A 23611-nucleotide genomic window follows, 5' to 3' on the forward strand; every position below is an offset into this window, starting at 1 on the left:
CAGATAGAGACAATCCCTGCCCAACGACGGGCTCACAGTCTAAACGGGGGAGACAGTTTAAAAATAGAAATAGCAAAATTCCTCCTTACTGACAACATGGTATGCACTGGCTTTGAAAGTGGGTGAACGATGCCTGTGCTGGAGGCAGTGGAAGGCCCTTAATTTTTCTGGATTACATAGTTGGGAAGCGGGATCTGCCATGTGACCTTGGATGAGTCACTTAATTTCTCTGGAACCTGGGTTACCTCATCTCTAAAAGGGGGACTAAGATTGTGAGCCCCATATGGGACATGGGCTCTGTCCAACCTGCTTATCTTGTATCTCCCCCGGCACTTAGTAAAGTGTCTGGCACAGAGTAAGCACTTAATATATATATTTTTTAAAAAGTTGGCCACGGTACAGAGAATTGTGTGGTTTAGGTCAACTGATCCAAATTATTTATGCCTCAGTTCCCCACAGGTGTAGAAGGAAAAATTAACTCTCTCCCAAAATGAGGTGGGGGACTGAGGCATTTTAAAGTACTTGGACGGTTCGAAGACTAGATTTTGTATGCACCGGATAGAGGGTGGGAAGCAGAGGATGGACAGCTGGATGTATAAAGTGAAGCATTTCAAATCGTGATTTAAATACTCAGCCTCGCCCTAGCCCTTTGAGGACAAGGGAAACCCCCCAGGCCCTCGGGCCAGCCAAAAGAGTGAACTTTCTGTTCCTCCCCACCCACCACTGAGTGGTCCAGGGGTCCTGCCAGAGCCATGCCCGCTGGTTACAGAAGCAGACAGCACTTCTGGTGGCCGGCTGGCTGACCAGGTGCGTGGCACGCTGCGGTTTCGACCCTGCACCCTGGATGCCCCACAAGCAAGGCACTGGCCACCCAGCCTCCTTGCCACCTGGAGGTCCCAATCAAGTCCTCTTGATTCAGTGTCAAAAAAGCATGGGCTCTGAAGCAATTCACACCAGGATTGGCGATCCAGCAATTTTCCTCTCCTATTATACTGTACTCTCCCAACCGCTTAGTACAGTGTTCTGCACACAGTAAGCGCTCAATAAATATAACTGACTGACTGACTGACCGACCTATCCCGCTTTCCATTCTCTTCTCCCTACTATCTGTGAATCATGTTGGGCCAATCTCCCCCACAAGATTTTAAGCTGCCTGAGAACAGGGTGCTGAATTGTACTTTCCAAGCGCTTAGAACATTGCTCTGCACACAGTAAGCTCCCAGTAAGTATGATTGAATGAATGAATGAATGTCTTTCATATTAATGTCTTCCCCTCTAGACTGAAAACTCGTTATGGGCAAAGAACACGTCTGCCAATTCTGTTGTACTCTCCCAAGTGCGTAGTACACGTAACAAGCGCTCAGTACACACCAGTGATTGACTGAATGATTAATCTTTCACTCTGGTGCCTCTTCCAGACTATTCTGTTTACATTAACCCTCTTTTCCCCTCTTTAAAATTGATCTAATAACTCTTTGTTCTTTACCTAGTTATGCAGAGGATCTGAATGGTGACTATCAGTAGAGTAGGAAAAGCAAATTCCATTGTACCAGTGGTTACCCATGCAGAAATTGAGATTGGAAAATAAAAGGGGGAAGAAGAAGGAGTGTTTTGTATAGGCTCACATTTTTTCTATAACATTTAGTTTCTAGCACTACATGTCCCAAGAATGCCCGGGATGGAGGAACTGGGGGTGGCAGAGAACCCCAGCTGTGCACTGACCTACTTACCACGTGGAGCTGTGGATTCGTAAGGGGGGAACCTGGCAATGGGTCCCAGGGAACTTGCTGGTCCTTTATTCATCATCAGATGGTATAAGGGAGGAAAAGACACCGAGGAACAAAGTGACATGCTACAGGGCACCATATTAAAGGTAGGGTTCGGGAGCAATCCAGTATCCGTCCACACCCTTTTACAGAGAAGGACCCAACATAGTGACTGACCGCAAGTTTCTTTACTTGATTCTGTCACGACACAAATACCCTCACATCACTAGAACTCATTCTTCTGATTTCTTGGTCCGGACGTTCCATCCAAGAAGCGTATAGATGACTAAGAGCTTGGTTTGGGCCATCAGACATGGCTCCCATCCAAATGTGGTGTAGAGAAAGATGGTCATTCATTTTCAGATTGAATAGCAGATTAGTGCAAAATAAGCCCCTACTAAAGTGCTTGAGCTATATTTCTTCTAAGGTCATGAACTGTGGATAACAGCAATAGGATAAGGACCATTTTCCTCCGTATTTTAACTGAGATATCATATTGTTCTTTCCAATTCTCAGCAGCCCCCTTTTCCTTTACAGGAAGACTATGTGGTTAGAAGTAATACTTGGTGACTAAACCCCCAATGTGATGTTTTCCTTTTCTTCGTTTCCTGAACGTAGCGTCCCTGCAGTTATGAGCTAACAACGCTTAGAGGAACTGTTTCGACTTCAACTGTGTCTCTCGGTTGATCATCACGTGACTTTACCCAGGGGCAGTCATTCATGAGGAGCAGAAGTTAAATTGGGGAATTAAACCCTGGGTGCAGGGTGCTGGGTGCCGTCAGTTCCCTGGCATTTCTTCAGCAGATGGTATGTCTCTCCATTTCTTTCTCAGCTGGACCCTGATGCTGATAATCACAGGTAAAGAAATAGAGGCTCTATTATGACTTTGTAGTCAAGAAAAGATGATAGAAAGGGCTGGAAAATTCAGTAATTATAAGTATAATAACAATTCTGGTATTTGTTAATAATAATGTTGGTAATTGTTAAGCGCTTCCTATGTGCCGAGCACGGTTCTAAGCGCTGGGGTATTTACAAGGTAACCAGGTTGTCCCACGTGGGGCTCACAGTCTTCATCCCCATTTTGCAGATGAGGGAACGGAGGCACAGAGGAGTTAAGTGTCTTGCCCGCGGTCACACAGCATTCAAGTGGTTGAGCCAGAATTAGAACCCAGGTCCTCTGACTCCCAGGCCCCTGCTCTATCCATTAGGCCATGCTACTTCTCTAGTAACTTTAATGTATAAGAGGTATATTTTTTTTTCGGCTCTCTCATTATAGCGTAAACTCCGTGTGGGGTTGGGGACATGTCACTTCTTTATTCCGAACTTCCCAAATGCCTAATACAGGCTACGGTCCCAAGTGGACACTCAGTAAATGTTACCATTACTACTTCTATGGGAAGGCTGTTGGTCTCACTTGGTAACTGATGGGATTAAAGTGCCAGGAAGTGTTTGTGGGTTGAAATGAAAGCATGCTCTTTTTCATTTTCTACCTAGAGTTCAGACTCATTGTATTTTCAGGGCTTAGCTAAGTGATAGTGTTATGATTAATATTTGATCCAGCAGACAAACAATTTAGTTATTTTCCTAGGGAACAACTATTACTCTTTATTATTTTACTCACTGCGACTGGTGCTTTATCTAACGTCTCTGCTAAAAGCGGAATCCTCACAGTAGAACCATTAGTCATGTAAATCAATTGATGGTATTTATTGAGTGCTTACTTTGTGCAGAGCACTGTACTAAGTACTTGGGAGAGTGCAACAAAGTTGGTAGACACAATCCCTGCTCTCAAGGAATTTACAGTCTAGCAGGAAGGGCAGACATTAAAATAAATTGCAGGTAACAGAAGTAACTGAGTATAGGGATATGTACAAATGTGCTGTGGAGATCGTGAGTGTCATTTAGGGAAACTTCATTTGAACATTTTACTTGTACTCTTTGTTTTAACTCTTAGGAAATAGAGCAGTTCCTCTCCAGTATTTATTTTTTACTGTTATTATTTTATCTTTTCCCACAGATCCCTCGGTATCCAAAAAAATAGTGTATAGTGTGGGTGACAATGCCATTTTACCCTGCTCATACTTGGTGCAAAATTCAGATGACCTCACATCTGTGTGCTGGGGCCGTGGAGAATGCTCTTTAACTGGATGTGGGGATACAATCGTGACGACGGATGGGAAGAAAATGACCTTCAGCAGAAGCGATAGATACAATTTAAAGGGGAATCTCTTCAGAGGGCATGTTTCTCTGACTATAACTGGGGTGACGAAAGCAGATAGCGGGATGTACTGCTGCCGGGTAGAGATCGCTGGTTGGTTTAATGATGAGAAAAATAACCTGGAGTTGGAGATTTGGCCAGGTGAGTTCTCTTCTCTAAGAACATCTCACAGGGTATAAGTCTGCGGACAGATACGGGAACATACCAAATTTCTTTTTGAAATTCTGATTCTCTGGTGAAGGATAATTGTGCTGCCCTCATTGGTTCGCCAGCTCTTGGTAGCCTCTTGTGAAGCAGTTTTGATTTTGAATCCTGTAAGACCTAAAAAACAGTTCATACAGCTTTTTTCATCACTAATTTTTACTCTGCAAAAGTGGGCCAGATTAATCCTGCTGTGGACTGTGGGGCCTCTATGTCTTGTGGGCCCCTCTCCACATGGTGTTATTACATCATGTGGTGCAGTGATGTCATTATATCACTTGGCATGGGGCACTACAGTGCCGCGACATCATTATATGGATGGTGCTTATGATTAGAGAAGCAGCGTGGCTCAGTGGAAAGAGCATGGGCTTGGGAGCCGGAGGTCATGGGTTCGAATCCCAGCTCTGCCGCTTGTCAGCTGTGTGGCTGTGGGCAAGTCACTTAACATCTCTGTGCCTCAGTTACCTCATCTGTAAAATGGGGATGAAGATTGTGAGCCTCATGTGGGACAACCTGATTACCTTGTATACCCCAGTGCTTAGAACAGTGTGCTCTGCACATAGTAAGCTCTTAACAAATACCAACATTATCATTATTATTATTATGTCATGGAGGCCTTCTCTCTGGTTTGGTCTTGGTCCTGCCTCCACCCCAAAGTCATTACCCTGTCTTGGGGGGTAAAGCAGGCTGTTGGGCAAGACTGCAGGGCACAAGTGACACACCTGGAAAGAAGCACCTCCACTCTCCTGATCCTCACGCTGGCTCCCCCACCTCATTTTGGACCCCCAGAGTATGGGAGGAGTGGTGGCCAAGTGGAATCCCTTAACTCTCCCAATTCTGCCCTGCCATCCCAAGTCACAAGGATAAACAGTGCAGAAGCCACCGCTGACAATCGGCCAGACAACCGTGGTGTTTATTGAGTGTTTACTGTGTACGGACCACGGTACTAAACCTTTGGGAGAGTACAGTAAACAGAGTTGGCAGACCCGTTTCCTGCCCACAAGGAGTTTAATAGTCTAGTTGGGGACACAGACATTAAAATAATTTATGGATATGTAAATAAATATAGTGGGTCTGAGAAAGTGTACAAATCCAAGTTCAAGAGCAATGCAGAAGGGAGAAATAGCAGGGAAAATGAGGGTTTAGTCGTGGAAGAGCTCTTGGGGAAAATGTGATTTTAATAAGGTTTTGAAGGTGAAGAGAATGATGGTTTTTCAGATGTGAAGGGGCAAGGAATTCCAAGCCAGATGAAGGCTGTGGACAAGGGGTTAGCGTAAGCTAGACTAGATCGAACTGTGGTGCGGAGGTTGGCATTAGAGGAGCAAAGTATGCAGGCTGGGTTGTAGTTGAAAATCAGGGAAGTAAGGTAAGAGGGGATGTGCAGATTGAGTACTTTAAAGATGATGTAAGGAATTTCTGTTTGATGTGGCAACCACTTGAAATTTTTGAGTGGGGAGACATGGACTGAACTTTCTTTAGAAAAGTGATCTGGGCAGCAGAGTGAATCAAGGACTGGAGAGGGGGTAGACAGGAGGCAGGAAGGTCAGTGAAGAGGCTGATACTGTAGGCAAAGTGGGATGTGACAGGGTTTGGATCAGCATGGTAGCAGTTTGGCTGCAGAAGAAAGGACAGATTTTAGCGATGTGAAAGTAGCACCAACAGGATTTGGCAACAGAGAGAATATGTGGGTTGAATGAGAGAGATGAGGCAAGGATAATGTGGCTTGTAGTGGAAAAAGCATGGGCTTGGGAGTCAGAGGACATGGGTTCTAATCCTGGCTCTTGATTGCTGTGTGACTGTGGGCAAGTCACTTAACTTCTCTGTGCCTCAATTACCTCATCTGTAAAATGGGGATTAACTGTGAGCCTCACGAGGGACAACCTGATTACCCTGTATCTCCCCCAGCACTTAGAACAGTGCTCTGCACATAGTAAGCGCTTAACAAATGCCAACATTATTATTATTACTATTATTCTCTGTGCCTCAGTTACCTTATCTGTAAAATGGGGATTAAAACTGTGAGCCCCCCATGGGACAACCTGATTACCTTGTATCTACCCCAGTGCTTTAAACAGTGCTCAGCCCATGGGCTGGGAAGATGAGGCATTCTGTTTTGGATATGTGAAAGTTCAGGTGTTGCAGCGACATCCAACTAGAGATGTCCTGTAATCAGGTATCCCAACTCCTTTTCCCCTTTTGGGAGGTCCGTGCTCAATACTACCCTATCCCCAAGGCTGAGAGGGGGTTCCAGAGGGGGTTGGAATGGTGTCCCCCTGTTGCTTTCCCAGCTCCACCCTACTTTCTTCCTTGGCCCAATTCTCCAGTGGAAAGCTGGGGTGGCCCTGTGCCCTTTTGTCTCCTCCAGTCACGCTTAGAATGTCTCTTCTGGCAATGCCTTGGGTGCAAAAGACCTGCACTAACACCTCTGTTGTGCCTCTGGGCAGCTATTTCTGTTGACGATAGTGTGAGGGCCAGCCCTTGGTTATTGTGCAATACAGTCATTTGACTGACGCATGGTCAGCTTGACTGGAACACTCTATTTTTACTGCAAGTAATAAATTGGAGTGGAACACAACTGTTTGTCCAGACAAATCACAGATCTGAAGCCAAAAAACTGAATGTTGTATTGTATTCTCCCAAGCCCTTAATACAGTGTTCTGCACACAGTAAGTGCTCAATAAATATCCTTGATTGATTGAATAGCTAGGGGGAAAGGGTGACAGAAGGAGTTGTAGGAAGAGCCAAAAGACATTAATGATTATGAATCAGTAGCATTTACTGAGCACTGACTCTGTGCAGAGCACTGTACTATGCCGTTTTTTTGGAGAGTACAATAGAATTAGTAGATATGACTCCTGATCTCAAGGATCTTACAATCTAACAGGGGAGATAGACATTAAAATACATCACAAGTATGGGGAACCAACGAAGTTTAAAGATATGTACATAAGAGCCACCCCTCTCAGAGTACTCAGTTTCCACGACTCTACCAGTCTCATTCATTCATTCATTCATTCATTCATTCATTCATTCATTCATTCATTCATTCATTCGTATTTATTGAGCACTTACTATGTGCAGAGCACTGTACTAAGAGCTTGGAATGTGCAATTCGGAAACAGAGACAATCCTTGCCCAATGACGGGCTCACAGTCTAATCAGGGGAGAGAGACGGACAAAAACAAGACAACATAAACATGATAAATAGAATCAAGGGGATGTACACCTCATTAACAAAATAAATAGGGTAATAAAAATATATACAAATGAGCACAGTGCTGAGGGGAGGGGAAGGGAGAGGGGGAGGAGCAGAGGGAAAGGGGACTTAGCTGAGGAGAGGTAAAAGGGGGAAGGGGGAGGGAGCAGAGGGCGGAGGGGGAGCAGAGGGAAAAGGGGAAGCTCAGTCTAGAAAGGCCTCTTGGAGGAGGTGAGCTCTCAGACGGGCTTTGAAGAGGGGAAGAGAGTTAATTTGGCGGACATGTGGAGGAAGGGCATTACAGGACGTGGGCCAGAGGTCGACGGGGGATAGGCGTGAACCGGGGGCGGTGAGGAGGTGAGCGGCAGAAGAGCGGAGCATGCGGGGTGGGCAGTAGAGAGAAGGGAGGTGAGGTAGGAGGAGGCAAGGGGATGGAGAGCCTTGAAGCCCAGAGTGAGGAGTTTTTGTTTTGTGCTGAGGTTGATAGGTAACCACTGGAGCTTTTTAAGGAGGGGAGAGACATGCCCAGAGCGTTTCTGCAGGAAGATGATCCGGGCAGCGGAATGAAGAATAGACTGGAGTGGGGAGAGACAGGAGGAAGGGAGATCAGAGAGAAGGCTGACACAATAATCCAGCTGGGATATTATGAGAGCTTGTACCAGTACGATAGCCATTTGGATGGAGAGGAAAGGGCGGATCTTGGCGATATTTTAAAGGTGAGACCGGCAGGCATTGGTAACAGATTGGATGTGTGGGGTGAATGAGTGTCTCGGCTATGGGAGGGAGAGTCAAGCAGAGACCTAGCCATTCTATTCCTAGCTTGGACAGTGGCTAGCAAGTGGAAGGCAATCTGTTACAAACCAAAACTCACCCGTGCTGGGCAGTGGTGGCATGGGAGAGAGTTGAGGCCGGAGACGCGAGTTTACTGCGCAGAAGGCAGCAATGGCAAACCACTTCCTTATTTTTACCAAGACAACTCTAAGGATCCACTAGCAGAATGATAGCAGATGGAGAGTGGGATGTTCTGGGAGAGATGTGTCCGTAGTGTTGCTATGGGTTGGAAACGACTCGACGGCATAATACAAGACATAAGAGCCACTGAAGATTTGGATTTAATTCCTGAATGTTTTTTCATTTTTAAAACTAGCCCATGGAAAATGCTAGTTATAAACAAATCTTCACAAGTTTGAACAAACACGGGAAGGTTGTCTGACCCTAAGAAAGGAAGCTCAGATAGGAATAAGGATGTTAAATGATTAGGAAGAATAATGAATATTCTTGAACCTTGGATCTGGTGAGTCTTATCAATCAATCAACTGAACACAACTGTTTGCAGAGCACTGAACAGAGCACTTAAGAGAGTATAATATAGCAATATAACTTAGTTAGTAAACATGTTCCCTGCCCACAATGAGTTTATAGTCTTATCCTGGATGGTGGAAGCTCCAAGTAGCTTTAGGCTAAAATTGGCCCCTTCCCTGTCCCTCTTGGAGGATACATGCCCATTCTCTTAAGGCAAAACTGTAATAAGCCTAGACAGGATTCAAGAGGTGAGGGTAGATGTGGTGATTAGGTTTTTAGTCAACTATGGCACAACCCCTGAAGCTGGGCAAATCCCCAGTTGCCCATATGTTAATTAAATCAGCTCTGCCCCACTAAAGTTTGGCTAATGCTCAGGAAACCGTGGGAATAACCGCACAGGCAAATGTTTTTCGGGTAAAGATAGCCAAAGGTTTTTGAAGGCAAGGAAGTTGTCTTGTGCTTCTGCTGTAGCTCATTATGGGTAGTGAACATGTCTAATTCTGTTGTACTGTACTCTCCCAAGTGCTTAGTAAGTGCTCTGCACTTAGTAAGGGCTCAGTAAATACAACTGATGGATTATACTTTTCCAAGTGCTTAGTAAAGTGAAGTGCTAAGTAAATACTATTTCCATAATCAGTGGCATGAAATGTTAATTGTGGGGCTAAGTGCTCATGAATAAATTTTGGAATTCAGTGCTAGCTGAACAGGCTGTGAAATTTTGGGTTACGTTCATTTTCTATTTCTAGAAATATGCATTTATTGTATTGTGATGTTTGTTTAATTAAAAGGAATTTTTTTGTTAGACTCTTCACTATGTTATTTTATTTCTAATACAGCCAGGCCACGTCCTGTTCTAACCACAGCCAAGAGTACCACTTCAATTCTTAGAACTAATGCCCCCATGGAGGAACACAATTCAGGTAACATGCTGGGCAGAGACGCCTTCAGCCTTATTCTGGACTTGGGAGAATCTTTAATGGGAGCAAGGAAAAGTCAGAACTAAAATGATTTACAATCCTTTGATTTGGCATGTGAAATGAGAAAAGGGCATGAGTATATGTGAGAAGATTGACCAACAAGAGAAATGTCAAGAAGTAGGGAAGTCCTCAAGCCAGGTTCATTGAATGCCATTTTCCAGAAGAAAGGCCACCGGAGGGTGGAGGGGAAGAAGGACAACAGAGGGGAGGGACAATGTGACACTGAAGGAGGGACAAGGTGACACTGAAGTGGGTTTTCAGCATGATGTGATACATTCTGCAAGGAGTAGATTTTATCACCTCATGGCTGAAAACCCCTTGCCTTAGTGAATTACACTGAATTACTTGATGTCAGACACACAAATCAAAATTTTATTTTATATTTGGAAAGAGCCCAGGCCTGGGAGTCAGGAGAATTGGTTCTAATTCTGACTTCATCTCTTCCCTGTTGTGTGACCTTATGCAAGGCCTGATTCTCCATTGGAAAGCTGGGATGGCCCTGTGCCCTTTTGTCTCCTTGAGTCACTGGATTAGAATGTCTCTTCTGGCAATGCCTTGGGTGCAAAAGACCTGCACTAACACCTCTGTTGTGCCTCTGGGCAGCTATTTCTCTTGATTGTAGTGTGAGAGCCAGCCCACGGTCTTGTACATTTCAGTCATTTGACTCACGTATGGTCAGCATGACTGGAATGCTCTATTTTTACTGCAAGTAATAAATTGGAGTGGAACACAATTATTTTGTCCAGATAAATCACAGATCTGAAGCCAAAAAACTGAATGTTGCATTGTATTTTTCCAAACACTTAGTACAGTATTTTGCACGCAGTAAATGCTCAAAAAATATCGTTGATTATTGAATAGCTAGGGGAAAATGGTGACAGAAGGAAGTTGTAGGAAGAGCCAAAAGGCATTAATGATAGTCAGTAGAATTTATTGAGCATTGACTATGTGCAGACCACTGCACTACGCCCTTTAGAGGGTACAATGGAATGAGTAGATATGATCCCTGATCTCAAGGATCTTACAATCTAACAGGGGAGATAGACATTAAAATACATCACAAGTATGGGGAACCAACCAAATTTAAAGATACGAACATAAGAGCCATAAGTACTCTGAGAGGGAGCTCAGGGTACTCAGTTTCCAGGACTCTGCCAGTCTCGGCTACGGAAGGGAGAGTCAAGCAGAGACTTATCCATTCCATTCCATTCCATTCCTAGCTTGGACAGTGGTTAGCAAGTGGAGGGCAATCTGTTACAAGCCAAAACTCACCCGTACTGGGCAGTGGAGGCATGGGAGATAGTTGAGGCTGGAGATTCAAGTTTACTGCGCAGAAGCGGCAATGGCAAACCACTTCTGTATTTTTAGCAAGACAACTTTATGGATCCAGGAGCAGAACGATAGCAGATGGAGAGGGGGGCGTTCTGGGAGAGATGTGTCCATGGTGTCACTATGGGTTGGAAACGACTCGACGGCATAATACAAGACAAGACATAAGAGCCACTGAAGATTTGGATTTAATTCCTGAATGGTTTTTCATTTTTAAAACTAACACATGGAAAATGCTAGTTATAAACAAATCTTCACAAGTTTGAACAAACATGGGCAGGTTATCTGACCCTAAGAAAGGAAGCTCAGATAGGAATAAGGATGTTAAATGATTAGGAAGAATAATGAATATTCTTGGACCTTGGATCTGGTGAGTCTTATCAATCAATCAATCAACTGAACACAACGGTGTGCAGAGCACTGAACTAAGCACTTAGGAGAGTATAATATAGCAATATAACTGAGTTAGTAAACATGTTCCCTGCCCACAATGAGTTTATAGTCTTATCCTGGTTGGTGGAAGCTCCAAGTAGCTTTAGACTGAAATTGGCCCCTTCCCTGTCTCTCTTGGAGGGTACATCCCACTCTCTTAAGGCAAAGCTGTAATAAGCCCAGACAGAGCATTCAAGAGGTGAGGGTAGATGTGATGATTAAGTTTTTAGTCAACTGTGGCACAACCCCTGAAGCTGGGCAAATCCACAGTTGCCCATATGTTAATTAAATCAGCTCTGCCCCACTAAAGTTTGGCTAATGGTCAGGAAACCGTGGTTTTTCGGGTAAAGAGAGCCAAAGGTTTTTGAAGGCAAGGAAGTTGTCTTGTGCTTCTGCTGTAGCTCATTATGGGTAGTGAACGTGTCTAATTCTATTATACTGTACTCTCCCAAGTGATGTAGTAAGTGCTCTGCACTTAGTAAGGGCTCAGTAAATACAATTGATGGATTATACTTTTCCAAGTGCTTAGTAAAGTGAAGTGCTAAGTAAATACTATTTCCATAATCAGTGGCATGAAATGTTAATTGTGGGGCTAAGAGCTCATGAATAAATTTTGGAATTCAGTGCTAGCTGAACAGGCTATGAAATTTTGGGTTTCATTGTTCATTTTCCATTTCTAGAAATTTGCATTTATTGTATTGTGATTTTTGCTTAATCAAAAGGAATTTTTTTTGTTAGACTCTTCACTGTTATGTTATTTTATTTCTAATACCAGCCAGGCCACGTCCTGTTCTAACCACAACCAAGGGCACCACTTCAATTCTTAGAACTAATGCCCCCACGGAGGAACACAATTCAGGTAACATGCTAGGCAGAGACGCCTTCAGCCTTATTCTGGACTTGGGAGAATCCTTAATGGGAGCAAGGAAAAGTCAGAACTAAAATGATTTACAATCCTTTGACTTGGCATGTGAAATGAGAAAAGGGCATGAGTATATGTGAGAAGATTGACAAATAAGATAAATGTCAAGAGGTAGGGAAGTCCTCAAGCCAGGTTCATTGAATGCCATTTTCCAGAAGAATGGCCACCGGAGGGTGGAGGGGAAGAAGGAGAACAGAGGGGAGGGACAATGTGACACTGATGTGGGTTTTCAGCATGATGTGATAAATACTGCAGGGAGTAGACTTTATCACCAAATGGCTGAAAACCCCTTGCCTTAGTGAATTACACTGAATTACTTGATGTCAGACACACAAATCAAAATTTTCTTTTATATTTGGAAAGAGCCCAAGCCTGGGAGTCAGGAGACCTGGTTCTAAACCTGACTCCATCACTTCCCTGTTGTGTGACCTTATGCAAGACACTTAACGTCTCTGTGCTTCAATTACCTCATCTGTTAAGTGGAGATTAAATACCTGTTATGCCAAGTAGTATTGAAGCTGTGTCTGATCTGACTGCATTGTATCTACCCAACTTGTTTAGTTTAGTGCTTGGCACATAGTGATAATTATGGGATTTGTTAAGTGCTAACTACTTAGTGCTTGGCACATAGTAAGGCCATTATCATTATTATTATCAGTATTAGGATTAAATACTTTCTAACTGCTGGTTCCAATGTCCATTACTCATTCTGGAAACCCATAATTTTTAAGAGCATTTTAGAATATATCTGAAAAACTACAGGGAATAACATAATCTAGCCTGACAAAAATATTGTAATCTCATGAAAGTGAGAATTGGATATGAAAGTCTTGGGAAGATGTTCCAAGGACATTGTAATAATAATAACAATGATAATGATAATAATAGTAATAATTGTGGAATTTGTAAAGTATCTGCTTTGTATCGAGCATTGTACTAAGCACTGGAATAGATGCATAATAAACAGATCAGAAACAGCCCCTGTCATAAATGGGGCTCACAAGCATGAACAGGTAGGTATTTAACCCCCATTTTACAAATGAGGTAATGGAGGCACAGAGCAATTTTAAATGATTTACTTAAGGTCAAATTGCAAGCACACCATGGAGTCAGAATTAGAACACAGGTCTCCTGACTACCAGGTTCTTATTTTTCACACTAGGTCGTGCTACTTCTCTACTTCAGACCTTCCTTTCTTTTCACAGTGGAAGTTTTTTTTTCTGTGGTGAAGATCCATGTTTACTTACCAAGTCCCACCATGGGTTTTCATGTTTTAAATTCCCTTTTAGGTAATACAATAACCTAAGCCCAGCTATAAGATAAGATAACCCCTACCTTCAAGATGGGGTAATATTTGCCCTTTCTGTGAAGGCTATACCTATGCCTTAGCAGGATTTAGAAAGGATCTTGCAAAGTCAGGGTACTCAAAACATAAACACTTAGTCAAAACAGAATAGACCTTGAGCTCACCATGTGGTCTACACAGAATCAGAGGTATTATCAGCCAGAAATATCAACAATAAAAGCAATTTTACTGCAACAGCACTGATCTCATGTCTTAGTATTTACTGTGCTTTCTTCTGCCCTTCACTCTCAGAGGATTACTGGGAGCTCATTTTGGACAGGGGATATGTCTGTTTACTATTGTATTGTACTCGTTCGAGCACTTAGTACAGTGCTCTGCACACAGTACGTGTTCAATAAGTACAATTAAATGAATGAATGAATGATAGTGAAGAGGAAAAGCGAAGTCTGCTCTCCTTGACCCTTTTGGCTAAGTCTAGCCCTGGATTGAGGTGGGGCTTGCTCTCTGGGTAACATCAGCCCATGTGATCGGAGTGTGGCAGTTAAAACAGGAGAAAAATTAGGTGACTTCTGATGGGCTGATCTTGATGTAAGTTTTTTGTTAGATTTTCATGACTATTCTTGATTCCAAAGATTATACAGGAGTTAGGGCAGATCTTAATTAAACCAGAGCAATTCCTTAAGAAGTGAGCTTTGAGTTAAGATTGGGAAAAGTTTGGGTTCTAATCCCAGCTCTGCCACTTTTCTGCTAGGCGACCTTGGCCAAGTCACTTAATTACTCTGGGCCTCTTCTGTAAAAGAGGGATTAAGACTGTGAGCCCCATGTAGGACATGGACTGTGTCCAACCTAGTCAACTTGTACAGTGTCTGGCACAATAACAAGCACTTAATAAATGCCATAAAAATAAAAAAGGAGAAGGAGGTGGCTTGGAGATGGAATTGGAAACTAGTCCAGGCTTAATGACCTGATCAAGAATGGCATGGAAGTGGCTGGCCTCCATGCACCTCATCTACTTTGTATAAGAATGAAGATGAGTTAATGATACTCGGGAATCTTCTAAGTCTTATTACAGTATAAAGCTGATAAATGAGCCCAAGGAACCAAAAATTTGGGTCTGATAACAAAACAAAATTGGATGGGAAAAATCAGACACAAACACCCAGTTTTCTTTCAACAATTCAAATTAGTTCTAACCACTTTGTTCCCTTTACAGCAGTTCAGATAAAAGACTTTCTACTGTATAATTTGGGCATTTAAAATTACTTCCCTATAGACAAAAGGAACCACGTGAAGGTTCAATCTGAGTGAATTTCTTATGCCCTTGGCATGCTGTCTCAGTTAGTATGAAACTTCCTCATTTCTCATGGAAACTCTTCTGGCTTTTTTCTTGCAAAGAAAACTGCTAATCTTAAAGTTGATAAATATGTCTTTAGAACACTGAGTTTTCAGTCAGTTATTTTTTGAAGCATCAGGGAACTTTTCTTACTTTTCCATTCACATCTATTTTATGGATCATTGCATTCATCAGCAGAGAGACCAACTTTCTTCAGATAATTAGAATTTACAGAGACAAACCACAGCACCCCTTAGAGATTATAACCGGGTTTTCCTCTCTTTGTTCAGCAGTGACTTTCACAAGAAATTACACTTCAAGCCGTCACCAGAATCAAACTCAAACTGTAAGCATCTGTTTTCCTGCCGTAGCCCATCGTTCCTGTGAGATCTGAAGGAGTAACTGATCAGTTCTGGGGGCCTTTGCAAGTTTTGATGACCTTCAAGGCAGGGCCAGGGAGTGCCCGGCTTGCCAGGAACAACTAATAGACTAGTCAGGATCCTGAATCAGGCACCGCCTTGACTTAGCCTGTTTCTGCCTGGGTGGGCCTATGGCCCAGAACAGATTTTCAAGGCAACTTTGAGCCTCTATTCTTGTCCCAAAGTTCATAATATAATAATAATGGCATTTGTTAAGCGCTTACATGTGTCAGGCACTGTACTAAGTGCTGGGGGGGATACAAACAAATTGGGTTGGATACAGTCCCTGTCCCACATAGGACTCACAGTCTCGCTCCCCATTTTACAGGTGAGGTAAATGAGACCCAGAGAAGTTAAGTGACTTGCCCAAGGTCACACAGCAGACAAGCGGTGGAGCCAGAATTAGAACCCATGACCTTCTGACTTCCAGGCCCGTGCTCTATCCACTACACCATGTATCCAAGTCACCATAAGGTTCAGGAGTACTACTAGATTTGACCAGTGACAATAGAGAGGGAGTCTTGCTGGAGAGGATTCCCTAAGACCCTCCTTAACTGCTGGGAATTCTGGGGTACCTAGAGCACCCACAAGGCAAAGTAGTCTCAGGGCCAACAAACGCTTTGCCTCTTTGTGGAACTGGGTTGTGGGTACCTGAATTGAATTTTTTTAATTATCATTTCTTTGTTTCAACAGATGGTGTCTTGTGATCAATGCAATTTCACCTTAAAGAGAATATCTTTCTGAAATAGTTGAGTTTTACAGGTCTTCTCCGAGGAAATGGGGGTGAACTTCTAGCTCTATGGTTCTAGGCTCCCTGAGAGATGTGAGGAGACCAATCTCATCAATTTAGCAACGTATGTGAGCTTTTTCTGTTCCTGCCTCTTGCAACTTCAAATTTTGTTGGTGTTTCCCCAGAAAATGACAAAGGAGCCTCATGACATGAACACAAGGGCAACAGCAGTGTATATTGGCTTCAGTGCCTTAGTTGGTTTGTCTCTCTTCCTGATCCTTGCTGTCATTATTTTCAAAAGTAAGTAGATTCAGAAATTCCTTCCATACTGCACTGACTGCTGGAGGGGGCCTTGTATAAGAAGCTTCAATTCCTTCATTTAGATGGTATTTGTTAAGCATTTACCTGGGGCAGGTACATGATAATCAGGCTTGTACAGTCCCTATCCCAAATGGAGCTCACAGTCTTAATCCCATTTTACAGATGAGGTAACTGAGACACAGAGAAGTTAAGTGACTTACCCAAGGTCACACAGCAGACAAATGAGTGAGCTGGGATCAGGATTCAGGCCCTCTAGGTTCACTTAGCTACCTAGATGCTAGGTTCTATGCCTTGATTTTCCTTGAAGGGCTGGATTCCTTGACATAATCACTGTTGTTGAATAAGACTCAGAACAAAAACAGTAAAATGAAGTCATTAAAAATAACTCCCTGCTACTACTTTTCCATATAGATTTAGAAAAAAAAACACCTTATTAGATGGGTTTGGGGATGTTTGTTTGTGTGTGTGTGTGTGTGTGTGTGTGTGTGTGAGTGAGCTGTCTCAGATTATCTGGTTTAGGAGGCACAGTTTAGCTCCCTTAAAGCTGCAGGACTTTTTCTCAACTCACTCTTCAAATAACAATAATAATAATAATGATGGCATTTGTTAAGTGCTTACTATGTGCAAAGCACTGTTCTAAGCACTGGGGGCGGATACAGGTGATCCGGTTGTCCCACATGGGGCTCATAGTCTTAATTCCCATTTTATAGATGAGGTAACTGAGGCACAGAGACATTAAGTGACTTGCCCAAAGTCACACAGCTGACAAGCAGCGGAGCCGGTAGAACCCATGACCTCTGACTACCAAGCTCGTGCTCTTTCCACTGAGCCATGCTGCTTCTGCCACATGACAGGGAGAGCTCTCTGGTTTAGAAACTACTAGAAAATTCCAGCTGCCCCTAATAATAATAATAATAGTAATTATGGTACTTGTTGAGCCTTACTTGTTGGTCCAATCCTTGTCCCACATGGCGTCACACTCTTAATCACCATTTTACAGATGAGGTAGCCCAGAGAAGTGAAGTGACTTGCCCAATGTCACACAGCAGATGTGTGGAGGAGCCGGCATTAGAACCCAGGTCCTTCGGACTCGCGGGCCCGTAAGCCCCGCTGCTGGTCAGAATGAAACAGACAGCCAAACAGACAGACAGTCTTCTGGCTTAGGATCTGTGGATGCTGAGCAACTCTACCCACATTTCTGAGGTTCATGAGTAAGGGTGTTCCAAGGGAACACCTTGCAACAGCATTGCAACTGTTACTCCGCAGATACTCCACCCCAAATGGTGCTGTAGGGATGATTGAGGCTGTGTGCAACGAATCAATCAATCAGTGGTATTTACTGAGTGCTTATATGTGTGCAGAGCAGTACAGTTCTTGGGAAAACACAGTACAACAGAATTGGTAGACACATTCATTCATTCATTCATTCAATAGTATTTATTGAGCGCTTACTATGTGCAGAGCACTGTACTAAGCGCTTGGGATGAACAAGTCGGCAACAGATAGAGACAGTCCCTGCCGTTGGACGGGCTTACAGTCTAATCGGGGGAGACGGACAGACAAGAACAATGGCACTAAACAGCGTCAAGGGGAAGAACATCTCGTAAAAACAATGGCAACTAAATAGAATCAAGGCGATGTACAATTCATTAACAAAATAAATAGGGTAATGAAAATATATACAGTTGAGCGGACGAGTACAGTGCTGTGGGGATGGGAAGGGAGAAGTGGAGGAGCAGAGGGAAAAGGGGAAAATGAGGCTTTAGCTGCGGAGAGGTAAAGGGGGGATGGCAGAGGGAGTAGAGGGGGAAGAGGAGCTCAGTCTGGGAAGGCCTCTTGGAGGAGGTGATTTTTAAGTAAGGTTTTGAAGAGGGAAAGAGAATCAGTTTGGCGGAGGTGAGGAGGGAGGGCGTTCCAGGACCGCGGGAGGACGTGACCCAGGGGTCGACGGCGGGATAGGCGAGGCTGAGGGACGGTGAGGAGGTGGGCGGCAGAGGAGCGGAGCGTGCGGGGTGGGCGGTAGAAAGAGAGAAGGGAGGAGAGGTAGGAAGGGGCAAGGTGATGGAGAGCCTCAAAGCCTAGAGTGAGGAGTTTTTGTTTGGAGCGGAGGTCGATAGGCAACCACTGGAGTTGTTTAAGAAGGGGAGTGACATGCCCAGATCGTTTCTGCAGGAAGATGAGCCGGGCAGCGGAGTGAAGAATAGACCGGAGCGGGGCGAGAGAGGAGGAAGGGAGGTCAGAGAGAAGGCTGACACAGTAGTCTAGCCGGGATATAACGAGAGCCTGTAATAGTAAGGTAGCCGTTTGGGTGGAGAGGAAAGGGCGGATCTTGGCGATATTGTAGAGGTGAAACCGGCAGGTCTTGGTAACGGATAGGATGTGTGGGGTGAACGAGAGCCCACAGTGAGCTTAAGCTTTCACTCTCCAGGAAGGTGTATACAATCCCCATGTCCCTTGTGATGGGGGTGTATAGACCTACAGCCACAGGTTTATACGCTCTGACCCCGTCATGGAATGGGGGAATATTTGTGAGGGAAGGGACCATGCCTCTTTGAATTCATTATCTCTGGTGCTTAGCAGATCGCCACAAATTATTGACACTTTATTGGATGTTGACAGTTGCACTACTTTGATTCTTGACCTAATAGTTGCAATTGTTTAAGATTAACCTCTGGCCGAATTTGAAGAATGAGTCTGATATGACTGATTTCCAAAGAACAACAAAACAAGCTACCTTAAGGCAATGGAGCAAAGGACAGGGTAGACACTCTGCTGGGAACCTGGGGTCTACTTCATTGCTTAGGTACCTCACTGTAAGAAGTTAGGCATAAAGTGTGTAAAATAAGCAACGTGGCTTAGCGGAAAGAGCACGGGCTTGGGAGTCAGAGGTTGTGCGTTCTAATCCTGGATCTGCAGTTAATGAGCTGTGTGACTTTGGGCAAGTCATATTTAACTTCTCTGTGCCTGAGTTACTTCATCTGTAAAATGGGGATTAAGTCTGTGAGCCCCACGTGGGGCAACCTGATTACCTTGTATCTATCCCAGTTCTTAGAACTTTCATTCATTCATTCATTCATTCATTCAATCCTATTTACTGAGCACTTACTGTATGCAGAGCACTGTACTAAGCACTTGGAATGTACCATTTGGCAACAGAGACAATCCCTGCCCAACAATGGGCTCACAGTCTAAAAGGACATTGTTATTATTATCATTAATAAGCCTTTGACAAGCACAGAAAATAGGGTGAAGTGGTGAGAAATGATTTGTAAAATGCTTTAAGCAATTTGAAGCTATGTGTTTATAAATATGACTGAAGCTGGGAGTGTAAATTCTTAAATCACTTCTACTAATATTAGTACAGTACCTATTTGGGTGTTATCATTCTTAAATTTGAAAATGCCATAAATTGTGTTTTTTTACCACTAGAGATAATTCTAGAAATGTTGAATTATTCATCCTCAGTGGGTGATATACCCCTCTCAGCCTAGCACCTGGAGAGTTTCCAGTACTCTACCAGTCTCGACTATGGGAGAGAGAGTCAAGCAGAGGCATCCCCATTTCATTCCTAGTTTGGGCAAAGGCTAGTGAGTGGAAGGCAATCTGCTACAAGTCAAAACTCACCTGTGCTGGGCAACAGCAGCATGGGAGAGAGTTGAGGAAGGAGACTCAAGTTTACTGCACAGAAGAAGGCAATGGTAAACCACTTCCAAATTTTTACCAAGAAAACTCTATGGATCCACTACCAGCATGACTGCAGATAGAGAATGGGGCATTCTGGGAGAGATGTGTCCATGGAGTCGCTATAGGTTGGAGACGACTTGACAGCATAAGACAAAATGGAAGATATAGATAGAAATTTAGATGTAATATTTTGTTTAATGCATCTAATTTTCAGAATTAATTCAATTTTCACTTTTTTACTGTTATATTTTCTTTGCTTTTTAGGGAATTTGCAAAATGGAGGCAAGTTGCAGAATTTAAGGTAAAATACTTCTCTTGGATTCCCTTCACATCCTAGGATCTGAGTTGAGCAAATTTTTCCCACAGAGGGTGCAAAAAATAGAGCATTAGGCAAAGACAGAAACCAGAATTTTTTTTTTAAATTCAAAGACATCTTAATGCAGAAACATGATAGGCAGTTTAAACTAGTTTTCTTAGATTCTGCCTTTGTTTTGATATTACATAGAAAATAATAGGTGATTTACTAGAACACAGAAAAGTTCCTGTTACTAGAAACTCTTCATTACTTCCTAGAGATTATTTATAATCTCAAAAAGTATATCCCAAGATTGATAACAGTTTTTAGTTAACTTTTTCACTGAACCTCAGTGCTTGTTATAGCATTAGATTTGGATTGTATCATTATAAATATTTTGCATTTTTCTCCAAAGTTCTCATTTTCTCTTCTAAATCAATAGTTTTAAAACCTATAATGCATAAGGCAACATACCCAGCAGACCAAAATACAGATCATGGCCACTCAAATTTGTGTGAGTTTTTACTTAGAGTACACTTTCAAATATGCAATTCCTAATGCCTATGCTACACATTCTTTCTGTTACTTCATAAAAGTGCACAGTATTAAAAGATGACATTAGTACATCAGTGAAGTGACTTTTGACCCACAGGCAATGAATGGAATACTCAATTTGTAACAAAGTCTTCTCTTTTATGAGTAATTGCCATGAAAATCTAAAGCTGAATTTGATATATTTAATTTGAACCATTTTCCAAATGGATCTTCAATCAGTGGGAGTTACAGTTGTCAACATTAGTACAACTGATTGGAGATAAATACTGTTTTGCAACAGGCTTCATGGTGCAAATTCCAGCCACCCAGACATTCCTTTCCCTAATCTTCCCCTCCCCCTCCTTTTCCCAGCATTCAGATCCCATCCCAGCTAGTCCTCTGATCCTGTCTACAAGGACAACCGAAGGAGAAATGACCAACTTTCATTCTCTCCAGTTTAGTGTTCTAGGACTCAGTGAAGACTGACAAAATGCTTGGTTGTTTGCTTCTTTTTTCCTTTCTCTCCTTAACCCCCTAACCTGGTATCCTGAACCTGAAAAGTTTTGAGTTCTTCTGATGTCTCCCATCTCTGTTTTTAAATTTATTTGCACGGTCTGTTCCCTGGGTCTCTAAACATGAAGCTGTTTAATATTCTCTTTCTACAGTGCAATCTCAAAGTTCAATCCCCAACACCCAAGGACACAGTTGGCAATGGAAGAAAGGCCCTATACAGAGGAAAACATCTACAGCATAGAGGAAAATGCTTATGAAATAGAAGATGGGTAGGAATCCCCAGGGAGTTTTGATGACCATAACAGCTAATACAGAAACTCACCACATCCATATGTGTTTCTTTTTCAAGACATCTAATGGTTTCAGATCTTGTTTCCCCTTTCAAGGACCCACCAGATGAACCAACATACCATGCTGAGAGACACTTATGTATAAAGAACTCTGAACTCTGAATATTGCACTGATAACATTATAGCGGTACCAACCTTCTATATGACTAGAAGCCCAGAAGTTTTCACAGACTGTTATATTGTACTCTCCCAAGCACTTAGTACAGTGCTCTGCACATAGTAAGTGCTCAATCAATGCCATTGATTTATTGATTAACACTTGTGTTAAATGGTGGGATAAGATTTACAATGGGATCTTGAAATACAGTCACTTCAGCATTAAACCAGTGTTTATCATAACCCAAATACTTTAGCAGGACATTTGAGAATGGGATTGGGAATCAGCAAATCTGTAATCTGGTCTAGGCTGCAGTATTTGTCTGCTGAGTCTCCTAGACCAGGTAATTTAACTTCTCTGTACCTCACCTTCCTTCATCATAAAATGGGGATAAAATACCTATTCTCCCTCAGTTTATCCTGCTAGCGCAATGTAGGGCAGGTAATGAATCCAATCTGAGTATCTGGAATCCACCCTAGTGCTTAGCACATAATAAGCACTTAATAAATACCATCACAAAGAGAAGAATGAATAACGGGATACTCAAGCATCTGCAGATTGGTGAACTGAAATTGGATACAAACAAGGAGGGAATTTCTTAAAGTCCCAGCAATGACAAGTTTCTGTGAATTGTTTTTCCAATTTACCTGAAAACATAGAGCAGAAATGAAGAGAACTGAGTTAAGATTACAATTTTAACTTGTTGCGATTACAAAGATCTGATAGTGGATGTCCTAATCCTAGCAAGACAAGAATATTCTAGGAGAATTATCTTTCCACTAGTAAAATCCTTTGGGGACAGTTTTGGGGATTAAATCATATTGATATGAAGATTGTATTATTCTTTCATTGACTCATTCATTCAATCGTATTTATTGAGCACTTACTGCGTGCAGAGCACTGTACTAAGTGCTTGGAAAGTACAATTCAGCAATAAAGAGAGATGATCCCCACGCACAATGGGCTTACAATATAGAAGTAAGACCTTCCTTATTCAGAAATACTTAAAAAAATTAAAAAAATGAAAAAAATGAATTTAAAAAAATTGCAAAAACCTTTTTTGCAAAGTGGACTATAGAAAATTCTTAAGGACAGGCAATTTTTTTTCGATCATATCATTTATTGTGAGCCTAAAGTTTTCTTGAAATAGCCCTTTCACAGGCAAGTTCAGAGCCATCAAAAGAAGGATGCAAAATTCTTATTTGATAATTCGTTCCACTTTCCCCATCCTCAAAGCCTTATTAAAAGCACATCTCCTCCAAGAGGCCTTCCCTGATTTAGTCTTCATTTCCCTTTCTCCCTCTTATTTCTGTGTGGTCCTTGCACTTGGATTTGTACCCTTTATTCAACCCACCTCAGCCCCCACAGTACTTACGTAGGTATCCGTAATTTATTTTAATACCCGTCTCCCTCTAGCCTGTAAGCTTCTTGTGGGCAGAGAATGTGTCTACTAACTCTGTTATATTGTACTTTCCCAAGTACTCAGTTCAGTAATTGCACATGGTAAGTGCTTAATAAATGATTGATTGATTAATTGATTGTTAACTATTTTCAGTTCACAGGTCAATTCCTTTCTCCTGGAGATTTAAAGAATAATAGCTAGTGATTCTGCATTAGCATCCACACTTTTTATAGTACCCTAGGCTGTAAATCATCAGTCCTTATTAATTTAATTGCATCTTTTAA

At 42.6% G+C, this 23611-nt stretch overlaps 1 protein-coding gene and 1 non-coding gene across 4 annotated transcripts; both read left to right on the plus strand.

The window, feature by feature from the left end:
• The first annotated feature begins 339 nt into the window (after positions 1–339).
• LOC103164702 (hepatitis A virus cellular receptor 2 homolog) lies at positions 340–23219 on the plus strand. Of its 3 annotated transcripts, none has more exons than XM_016228658.3 (10): positions 341–1222; positions 1646–1873; positions 2385–2624; positions 3784–4125; positions 9520–9603; positions 12197–12280; positions 15276–15328; positions 16317–16431; positions 20401–20437; positions 21631–23219. In XM_016228658.3, the coding sequence occupies exons 3-10, from the start codon at positions 2576–2578 to the stop codon at positions 21749–21751; spliced, it is 885 nt and encodes a 294-aa protein (XP_016084144.1). In that variant the 5' UTR covers positions 341–1222; positions 1646–1873; positions 2385–2575; the 3' UTR covers positions 21752–23219. The 3 variants fall into 3 exon arrangements, with proteins under 3 accessions (XP_028905505.1, XP_016084144.1, XP_028905502.1); XM_029049669.2 differs by having other exon boundaries at positions 342–1222; positions 15273–15328; XM_029049672.2 differs by lacking the exon at positions 12197–12280 and having other exon boundaries at positions 340–1222; positions 15273–15328.
• LOC114807175 lies at positions 19929–20066 on the plus strand. The gene has a single exon (XR_003755228.1). It is a non-coding gene; the product is annotated as a small nucleolar RNA SNORA7 (small nucleolar RNA).
• Positions 23220–23611: the final 392 nt, after the last annotated feature.

Source organism: Ornithorhynchus anatinus, chromosome X1 (genome assembly GCF_004115215.2).
Source record: "Ornithorhynchus anatinus isolate Pmale09 chromosome X1, mOrnAna1.pri.v4, whole genome shotgun sequence".
In the NCBI taxonomy this organism is placed as follows: Eukaryota; Metazoa; Chordata; class Mammalia; order Monotremata; family Ornithorhynchidae; genus Ornithorhynchus; species Ornithorhynchus anatinus.